The following is an 11356-nucleotide window of genomic DNA, read 5'->3' on the forward strand; positions in this document are numbered from 1 at the left end:
CTGTAGTTCGATCTAACCCTCTTCCTCCTCTCTTTAGAGATGGAGTAGAAGAAGAGGAAGAAGTGACTGACATTGGTCGTCCACGACAGGTGTGAAGCTACAACTTCAACACTTAACATAAGTACGTAGCAAATGTAGCTGTAAAAATTATGTGTTGTTTGTTAAAACTTTTTGACCTTACCACAAAACGTCTGTGCATTAGACTGACGTCAATAGCCTTATATCTTGGAGATGGCTGGAAATAACTTATGTCACCTTCTGTGTGGATAACTTCAGTACAGTCCGAATGTAAGCTTCCACATGTACAACACCTTTTCTTGCAAGTCGGAAGCCCTTTAATCTTGTTTATCGTAATTAGTTTAATGATCTTTGGGAGAGCTAAGTTGCAAGTGATTTAACAAAATTGCAATTAACATGCTTAACCCCATTTAATTGCTTAAAATTCCCAGGAAAAACACATTATTAACAAGACAAATGTATTTCAATTAAAAGAAGTCACTATTTGGCAGAAAATACACACAATACAAACTCTTCAGTTACGTTAAGCTAATCACTTTAATTGCTGTGATGTCATTGGTTGAATTCAATTCTTTAATTCTCTCCTCAACTAATAATCATCTCGGATGATTTTGACTCAATGAAAGCTCTTCCAGTATTATTCATTGCATTTAGATTTTTTGTGACAGTAACACTTGAAAATCTGGTCTCCAAGGAAGGTAATTCATTGTTCAGTACATTTGGAAAGTTTGTATTCTTCCCAAACACCAACATATTTGGACTGTATCCTATTCAAGGAGTTCTTTGCACTTACTGCCCAAACAACTGCCATTTCCAAACTACAATTTGAGTCTTTCATTGTTTTTCTGACTGCTTCTTTGATGACATTGTTGTGATGTTCACATTTATCATTTGACCAAGGACTTTCAGCTATGGTTTTTGCTTCTTTAATATTAAACATCTCACATTATTCCTGATAATCTTTATTCAAAAATTCTTCACCATTGTCAGCTAAAACCTTTCTTGGTTGGCCAAAGTAGCTTATCCACATTTTCATAATCGCATCAATCATTACATCTTGTTTCTTGGATCTTCTCATGTATGCCACAAAATACCTGGAGAACAAATCGATTAAATTAAAATCCAGATGTCTTGCTCATAGGTGATCAAATCCATGGCAACAATTTGATTTAATTCAGAAGCCAAAGGTATTCTGACTATCGGTCTGGGTTTTCCCCTCTTAATCTTTTGTAAACATCACAATTTTCGGACACTTCCTTAACTATCTTCGATATCTGGTCTGTATTCTTCCAAATTTTTGAAGAATTATTTAACCTTATCAACCTGCTCTCATGACAGTGACCAAAGTGACCATGAAGCTTGTCCTTCTCTGATGGGATGGCCTAAACAGAAGAAAACTGTTTTAGCTTCTTCTTTACGGCTGTCTTTAATCAATTTCCTTTTCTTTGTGAGGGTAATGCATAATGTCCTGAGGTAGTCTTTATTAACTTTTATTCTTCTCCAAACATAACTATCCTGAATCAAGAACTGCACGTTTAAGAGTTTCTATAAACGTGCAGTTCTTGATTTTTGCCAATGATATTTGCTATCACAAATTCTGCATCTTGTTACATTTCCATCTCCATCCAATGGGTTCAAAGTTCCTTTGTCATCACTTCCTCCTTTCTTCTGTTGTTAATTGTAGATCCCTCTTCTGCTGCCATTTCATCAATACCAATTTCCTTGATACCAATTTTGTTGCCTGGAATCGCCGTAATACACAGAATTACCATCGTTGCTGTCATTAAAGGCTCTTCTTTATGTTGGAACTGCAGCTGAAGTGATTGCATCCACAAATAATCTTTTCAGCTGTTTAACCATTGCGAGCATTTTATCAAATTTCAGATCAGTCATAGTTGCATGACAAAGCGTCATCTGTTCACTTAGGTTAGCTGAGTTTAATAACGATATGCCAAACACTGTCTGGTAACTCCATTTTATAACCTTTAATCTTTGCTTTAATCTCTGCTCAAATTCACTAGGTGGTCCTTCATTTTCATATTCTCTGGTCTTTTAAATGTTTTAAAATTCTGATAGGCCAAGTACGCAGTCTGAGTTGTATCTTCTAAGTACAATTTATCTAGTCTTTCCAGTGTCAAGGTAACACCATTTTCACCTTTGATGTTGTCAATGTCTAGTTCCAGAGCTGCCTCTCTTGCTTTACCTTTAAGTGACAGATATAAACAGGGTCCTTGTTTTTCTGCACCCAACATTGTCAAAGCTTGCCATAACTTAATATCTTTCTTGTAGTCTGTCCAGTTCATGGAACTCCAGGGGTGGTATTGATTTCGACATTTTCCACTGCTACCAATGATCAATAGAATACCACTATCAGTCTCTGTTGTAACTGTTTCACCATAAAAGTCTTAATATACAACCGATATTAAAAAACCAGGAAACAATAATCAATATCAATGGAAGCTGTCTTCCACAGCAACAGTCACACAAGTCAATACAAACAAGGGCCGTCTCCAGCAGAATATAACATTAAAAATCTTGACTGTGATATCAACAATCATTCAATCAAACTATATCAGCAATAACAGAGATTCCACACTCTTTTGTTTATTTCGCCTATAACGATAGTAATAGTAGGCATATAAATAATTTAAATATCTTTCAAACTTACAAAATATCAAAGCTTTTTGGCATTGTGGACTTATGCTCTTGATGGTATTTTGACATATGTGAAGTTTTGTAGGTAAAAGCGATCTCATCTTTAATTAATGATAGAAATGTAACGTCAGCATTTTTTTAAAAAAGTACTTATGACATTAGAAGTTCTGAGATTTTAAATATTCGAATCTGGAATAACTTGAGAACGAAAAAAGATTTTTAAAAAATTCCAAATGACTTGATAAACAACTTTTTATCTCCACAACATAGACAATTTTAATGCAGGAATCTCTTAAGATACTCATCTTATTTTCTTGTCTGACTCTTGATCTAAAAATTACTCTGACATTAGAAATTGTTATTATTTGTAAAAAAAAATATTTGATGCAGTTGCGTAATATTTGAGGTAATGCACCTAGGTAATTTCATCATTGTCTGGAGGTACATACCAAAAGGGTACAATTTCATGCCATTTCAATTTATAACTGACATTTTCTTTAAACGTCATTTAAACAACAGCTTAACAAACAAAGCTTAACAAAATAAAATCTGTTTGATAAAATAAAAACGTTAATATGTTGATCAGTTTTTTGGCTTCCAATTTTAATGTATAGAAATTGTTCACATCAGATATTATATTATATGTGCGTTAGTCAATAATAAGGTTCCACGATTTATAAATTATTCAAGACAAAAAACTTTTCTCTATTTTACATTTTAAACACCATAATTTCTGTTGATGAATATACCGGTTATAAATATATCCACAGTTTAGGTCATTCACACACATTTTTCATCTGCCTATCATCAAACATGAACTAGAAATTTTAAGTATATATTACTTTTAGCTATAAACAAATAGATGCTTTCGCTAAATACAATAAAAAACAAAGAAATTAACTAACAAGAATATGTTTATATACAAAACGATATATGGTGATATTAAAATGTGAAGGTTAAAAATATGGAAGAAAATTCGCCTGTCAAATACTTTGAAGATTATTTGCATAAAAAGGAAGGAGATAAAAAGGTAAATATTTTAGTTTCATATGTTGCATGTATTTTTTGAAATTTATCGTTATTTACTCTGTGGCAAGAGTGTCGCTTTCAGACATTTGAATAAAAATATAATTATGTATCTGGTGGTATATATAGTTAATAGTATGTTTAACAGGTTCAACAGCACCTTGAATTGTGCCTCCTTCTAATAAGAATTCCATTCTATGAGCACATAACTCCAAAGAGCTAATGAAAACTCTTCCATGTCCCAAAACTAAATAAAGATCTGTTTTATGTATAATTATATGGTTATAAATATGTATATTTAAATAAACCACATCTGAACCTATCAGAGCAATATGAAAGAGGGTTAAAAATATTGATTTGTGTGAGGTTTTTTAATAATTTTTCCTAAATTGTCGTCTGAAAGCCAAAAGTGTGTGATATGAACCAGATTTCTTTGCTTACAAAATTGATCTTTTATAGAAAGAGATTTTCTATGCATTATATAGACTTAACTTTCCATTCTTTTATTTCAACCAGTTTTTGTCATTTTCACCTTCATTACAAAAATTGAGAAAAATTTTATTCTCTTTTCAAGAAAATTTTGCACTACAGAATTTGCAAGGTCTTCAAACAAAAGAACCTTTTTTCCTACACCATATTCTTGGATTTTATGGTATAAATAAATTATTTATCAAATAAATTATTTAATGGCAAAATTATGTACATGTGTAAAAAATTATGCATATTTTCTCACACTTTCGTCAATAGTTAAGCTGAATTTTTAAAAATAAATTCAATTTAAATGTCACCACATGAACTAATTCCTCCCATTTATAAAAAATAAAATTTCCCTTGCTCTCATTTTAGTGGATTGAATATTGGGCTGTTGTCTGTGAGAAGTATTTAATATTTTATAAATATCGACCACAACTGGAAGAATATAGAGATGCGGTAAGTCGCTGTTCATTTTTAAAAACTATATTGTTTATCATTAACTTTTTGGCGACTGTTTGAAAAACTTTATTAGAATCTTATTGTTTTTATGTTTGTTTTGATAACAATTATTGTACAAGATACATACACCTATCTTATACTTAATGAAAGTTCAAAGCATTTAATCTACCATCTTTCTGCATCGATCACTCTTCTCTGTAAGAACAGTTTACAAAAACACGTTTTATTATTAGCCTAATTTAATTTATACAAACCAAGAATCTTTATTTAGCAATTAATCCATGCCAAGTGCTTTTCTGCTTCATGAAATAGAATCGGTGTTTTTGAAATAGTAAAAACATTTTTTACAATAATTTTCTACAAGCATCAGGCCTCGTCAGGAAGAAAAATGCTGGCGTGCGAGTTTAGCACATCATAATACCTTTCAATCATTTTGAGGCGTGCGATGTTCGCACAGCATAATGTTCAAGGCTGCATATTGTTTTCCATGAAAAGGTACATTTTAATAAAATTTGGATACACTTGTGGCTTAAATTGCCAGTCTTAATCTTAAGTGGTTCTTTTTAAAAAAGTTAAAAAAGGAGATAAGCATGCATAAGAAATGTGACGTAAAATTACAACCTTCTTCCTCTCATTTACTTATTTTAAATTTACATGCAATACCATTATTTCAAGTTTTAGGTTCTTTTTGTTTGCATCTACGTAACACGTGACACGTGTTTTTTTTTCGAATTTTTGAGGTCCATTTATTAAAAAAAAAAATATTAAAAAACCTGCCACTTAGTAATATGGCTATTTGCTCACATTTTCATTAAGTTTTTTAAAACCACTAGTTGCCATTAGCAAAAACAACTCAAACTTAGTTTATCAGCATACTTATTTAATAACAAAAGTGTTATGTTTTCCTGCATAGTGCTACTATTAAACCCTGATCTCACTTTGTTTGGCTTGGAGAAGTAGAAGATATTAGCGTTTTCGATTATTTTTTTTAGTTTCAAGGTTGCATTGAACTAACAGGAAGCACGAAATGCATTGCTGCTAAAAGGAAGAATTACAGTTTCCCGTTTTATATTGTTACTCAGAAAGCAAGATATCTTGTTAAGGTTGGGTTTAAACTTTTGTTTTGCAATCACTACTTTGAAATGTATAAATACTCATAAAAGAGGCTTGCAGAAATTGGTAAATCGTTTATATATAAATAAGCCATTGTTTCCAGAGTCCAAAAATGGATGACTAAATGGATTACCTACGAATTTTGAGTAACAAACAAATGGAACGAAATCACACCTTAGATTACAAACTGTACCATAAAGATCCTATTATTGATTATTTTTTCGAATCTTTAATTTCGCGAAAATAATTCTTCACGAAATGACTAGAAATGACTTACTCGCCGAAATTCACGTTGCAAAAAAAAGAAGTGTACGAATAATTCTTTTTGCAAAAAACGTTAAATGGTTCATTCACGAAAAATATTTTTTACGAAATATCTCAGCATGACTGATTCGCGAAAATTAATCTTCACTAAATTTTGTTTCCGCGAAAATTAATCAACTGAAAGGTGTACAAATAGTCGTCAGGCGATGAAAAAAAAATCCAAACTATTAGGCGCACATCATTTAGGCGACATTTTTCAACATACTGTACTTAATTTATTAGTAAATGACAGTCTGTTTGTGTGTTTTTTTGCTTATGTGTGACATTGCTTAAACACCTGGAAAATTTTAATTTTATTTTAGACTCAGTCCACTTTGTCTCGACACCAATGGTTTCAAGCTATTGAATTATCTTCACAGGTGAAACATTATGAGCCACGTCATTATCAAAAAAAAAAAAAAAAATCTGGCTTCATGTGCGGAAATTTTAATTCGTGATTCGTATTTTGCGATGCCGTGTTATTTCAATTCCGTACATGTGTCTGTTTTAATGTATCACAAGCGTATTGTATATATATGCTTGTGATGTGATGTGTATAAACGAGATTGTGTCTCAATTTAAAGCCTATTGTATTTCCTTTATAAGCTAAAATCATTGGCCGATATATTTAATTGTGTGTCTTCTAGGGGCGTCAACCAAGACATATAACGGACAGTCTAGTGAGTCAGCCTCCACAACCTCACGCGGAAGGGTCAACATCAGGGGACTCCATAACAAATGATGAAGAAGACGTTACTATAGATAAAGCTCTGGTACATCATGATAGTGAACCAACAGATACAGACAGATCAGTTTTGGTTGTATCTTGTGCACCAGATAATCAAACGACTAGATTTTTAGAACGAAAACCATTAAGCGATGAGGAACGACATTGTAACGAAACTGATCTCGAACTGACAGAATTGGAAAAAAACCAACCATGTAAGTAACAAAACTTAAAGATGTTAACCTTCGCCGGCACTAAATTGCATGAATCATATATAATATGTCTTTGACTACAATCTATAAAATAAACCTTAAAACCTGAAACTTTCGCGAGTTTCGCAAATTTTCAAAATTTATGCTTCTGAAAATTCTTAATAATCTTATTCACAATTGTTCATTCTCGCAAAATATTTCACATTCCTATAGGTTTTTAATGAGTGCATTATCTATGAAAGACAACAGCAATGCCGTTTTGAATCGAATTAGCGCCCTGAGCGCTGGTTATTTTCAATGTTTTACAGGAGTGGGTGCTAATTTTTATTTTTTTCATTTTTTAAATTTTTTTAAACATTTAGCTGGGTTAAAACGAAAACATGAGTTGGCAACAACTTCTTGTGGCAGCAAAATTATACGCTGGCCTTGACACTACGCAAACTTGTAGATGTAAAGTTCGAGATTTGCGAAAACTTTGTAAGCCTACCCGGCGTAAGATGAGACAGATTGTAATCAATAACATTTTTTTAGATCTTGACGAGCGATTGTATAAAATTTATTGTGAAGATAGCTCAATTAAAAAACCTAAATCGACACCTCAGCAAAAACCACAATGTAAGCTTCACTTTTTTGTAGAATTTTTGTATTTTGATTTGGCCATGTTTTGTTCTTCTGAATGGTAATCTTAGATAATGCTTTTGTGGATGTTTGTTATATAACGGTAGCTACACGTAACTTCTGATTAAGTTTTGAAAAACAACAACATCATTTAACAGTGTCTGTTTTCTTATCTAAAATATCGTGATAAAGTGTTTTTTAGGGTAAGCTAGGCCAGAATGAGGGACTTTTTTCAAGTGTGCATTTACAAGGGTCCCGTTATGGGTCAGTACTACCTTCACTTTTCCTCTACTAATGTATACTACATGTACCAAACCTTGTAGAAGTTTTATTAACTAAATTTTAATTTTTGTTTTTTATATACAGCCTACATTTATGAAAAACCAACGCTAAGTCAGTATAACCCTTCTTATTCAAGTCGTTTAAAACCATCTTCTTATAAAATATCAAGACTTGTGAAATCTGCAGAAATGCTTAGAGGTATGTATAAAAAAGGTTGAATGTTATGTAGTTAAAACAACACTGGTTAACTTGGACAGGCGATTTCTTTTGTAATATCTTTCTAACACCTAACAGAATTCTTATATATGGCAGTAATCTTTAACCTTAAGTAGCTAACTGATGTAGTTGTTGATTCTGTAAAGAATTACTTGAATTAATGTTATTTGATTGAAACTGTTACAAAGTGTATGGAGCCAGGCAAAAAAATGACAAGTCTGCCTCTCTGAAAAATTATAATTATTGATTTTATGAAATATACAGGTTAAATGTAGAGGATAAATTCAATTCTTTTTGCAGAATTTAACTACGATTTCTGTTGCGTTTATTAATCTGTAGTTTCTTGTTTGTTTAATCCTATGCTTACACTATATTTTTTTTGGAAATTCTTATAGCTCTTGTCAGTATCTTCTATTTTTCTTCTGTAGATATTCCAGCCACACAGTCATATGAACGCTCAAAGAGTTCGTTATTAAAACTCAAAGAGGATTGTGGTAGCCTTCTTCAAAATTTTGGAGACGTAGAGAATAAAGCTTTAACCAAAAGTAGATTTTCAAGACATATAGTTAATTCCGCACCCGATGTGAAAATGCACACAAATGGCGGGAAATTGTGATCTAAAAGTCTCTCCTATGGAGAGAGAAGTCAATAAAGATATACGTTGCTGCTACCTTCTCCTTCACCGAAGTTGATATATTTCTAGTTCATGGAGTCAAACGAAATTTTCGAAGAGTTATCCTATTGTGATATTTACAGAAGTGATACAAAAGTAATCGTTGAGTGATATGATGTTGAAATTATTGAAATTTCAGCGATATCTAAATATGGCGAAGGAAAATATATCATTATCTAAAATATATCTATAAATATGATAGTGGCCCGCTGGTATTTTTTATAAAATTAATTTATTTCGATTGTCTTTTTACAGTCGACTATTATGAACTCAAGTTCTCAAAGAAACATGATGATTTCAATATGTTGAGGATTTCAGTTATGGGATTATTTTTGTGGATATTAAATAGATAAAAAGACGCGGCATTTGCATAAAATCTCTGAAAATGTTACTATAGGGCTTCATTTGTTTTTGTTTTATTTTTTGATGAAGATACTCGCGTCTACTGTATAGATATTGTACTTTAAATTCCAAAAGCATAACTAATTTTTAGGAAAAAAGGACCTAAAACAAGACGTGTTGAAAGAAGATTCTCCAGTGTTTTGTAGTAAAAAGTTAAATTTTTATATCATCTGTCTTATGTTTCATAAATATTGTGTTTTATACTTTCGCTGGCAGAAGGTTTTGTCAGTTCAAAAAACTTTCGCAAATTGAGATTTGGGACAAATTTTGCGTAACAAAAACTTTCGCGAAAATCAAAAATTACTTCATTAGCAAGGGGAATTCTTTCGTAAATAGCAATTATTTTTTTTCTCTGTTATTATTAGTAATCAAAAGTCTGCATTCATTACAGTTTCAAGAAATCGAGACATCTGAGAAAAGTTTGTAGCACTAGAAAACAACACTAAACGTTATTGCAGTTGATGACTAAAAAAAGAAATAAATCCTTAACTGTGAGATTTCCCCGTTTCTTGATTATTTTTTTTTGTGGTAAAAAAACTTTCGCGTCTTGAAAAATACTCATAAATGTGGGGATCTACAACCAAATTATAAAATAAAGTGACCACGCCTGTATGTATGATGCAAGCAAAGTACACCAATTTATACTTAAATACCAAAGCATTTTAGTTGAAGATGGTATAGCTAAAACCATTGTAATTATATTGAAGGTCTGTTATGACATCAGTTTGGAACAATCTGAGTGCATATGTCCAGTGGCATGTAATAATACTTGAAATGTTGAATTCTAGATTCCTCTCTTTACTTAACTATAAATCTATTAAATACGTTATTTTAACCCTTATTTATTATATTCTGTTTTTTATGAAGTGAATTTGTGTATGCAGGATTGAAGAATTTTTGAACTTATATTTTGTAAAATTTTAAAAGCTTAAAAAAGAAACGAAGTTATGCATTTGATTTTTTGTTGTTGTTTTCACTGCATTTATGTTTCCTCGTACCCATGCTAGTTTTCTGTGACATATTTCACCGTCGCTTTTTCTTGCCGTATTTACCCAAATGAGCGAGAGATCTGTTATCTTAACTTCCAATTTGACGACTGATTATGTGGGAATAGACATTTTAATTTGATGAATTGAATGTCAATTGGACAAATTGACTTATCAATTTGACATATTGAATTTCTCCGCTATCTGGACCCATATTCCACCATCAAGTTTATCGAAAAGCCCTGGAGCCCTCGAAAAGCCCTTAGAACAATTGTGGAAGACAAACAGAACAATAATTTTTTAGAATTTTACCTCTTAATAGGAACTTTAAATTGAAACTTTTCTTGGAAAATCAAAAGGCCAAAAATTTATATATACCATGTATTTTATGTATAAAAAATTGAAACTACTCAACCATATTAGCATAGTCTATAAGGTTTTTCTTCTATAGACTATGATATTAGCTAGCTGGCTACAGCTCGCTAGCTGGCTAAACATCTCATCCAATGAAATTAACAGCTAGCCAACTAATAATATGGTTGAATACGATTTTTCTGATTCTTCATAAATATAAACTATATATAAAATACAAGACGTATGATATACGCAAACAACCTCGCGAATAAAGTTTACAAAAAGCTGTCTATCAAATTGGGATTTTTGTTACGAAGTTAGACACGACATATTTTACTATTCAGATACGCAATAATATTTGTTACACACTTATTTTTCAAAATTGATTTGTGAGATGGGTCCGTCTTGGGTGAACCGACTGACAGGAAGAGGAAAGACCACAAACCCACAAACCCCAAAATTTGCGAAATTCATTAATTCAGTTAATTCTGCCTACATTCACTTTTAAAAAGTTTGGTGGAAACACCTTTCTTTACTAGTTAGTTAAACAAGTGTTTTAAACACTTGTCTTATCTTTTTAAAAAAGAAAAAAGAAAAAAAAAGTAAAAATAGTTACCAAGATGAGATTCGAACACACGACGACTCCCGTGTCGGTGCTCAGAGAGGCAAAAATTTCCATTCTTGTAGGACACATTTGCGTTTTAATACAAGCTCACGAGCTTGTAATAATGTATAACACATGCTCTACCAGCTACCTAGCTAGCTAGCTACGATTTTCACTCTACTGTGTCCAAAAACTGGCCGGGTCAATTCAACAGTACCCAAAATATGATCTTCT

General features: G+C 31.8%; 1 protein-coding gene across 2 annotated transcripts; it reads left to right on the forward strand.

The window, feature by feature from the left end:
- The first annotated feature begins 52 nt into the window (after window positions 1-52).
- On the forward strand, window positions 53-10135 carry LOC130641383 (uncharacterized). 2 transcript variants are annotated; one of them, XM_057448163.1, is made up of 9 exons: window positions 53-121; window positions 3522-3703; window positions 4546-4629; window positions 5625-5735; window positions 6372-6428; window positions 6696-6990; window positions 7519-7602; window positions 7972-8085; window positions 8532-10135. In XM_057448163.1, the coding sequence occupies exons 2-9, from the start codon at window positions 3638-3640 to the stop codon at window positions 8717-8719; spliced, it is 999 nt and encodes a 332-aa protein (XP_057304146.1). In that variant the 5' UTR covers window positions 53-121; window positions 3522-3637; the 3' UTR covers window positions 8720-10135. The 2 variants fall into 2 exon arrangements, with proteins under 2 accessions (XP_057304146.1, XP_057304143.1); XM_057448160.1 differs by lacking the exon at window positions 53-121 and having other exon boundaries at window positions 2989-3703.
- The last annotated feature ends 1221 nt before the right edge of the window (window positions 10136-11356 follow it).

This window comes from Hydractinia symbiolongicarpus, chromosome 4 (assembly GCF_029227915.1).
Source record: "Hydractinia symbiolongicarpus strain clone_291-10 chromosome 4, HSymV2.1, whole genome shotgun sequence".
NCBI lineage: Eukaryota > Metazoa > Cnidaria > Hydrozoa > Anthoathecata > Hydractiniidae > Hydractinia > Hydractinia symbiolongicarpus.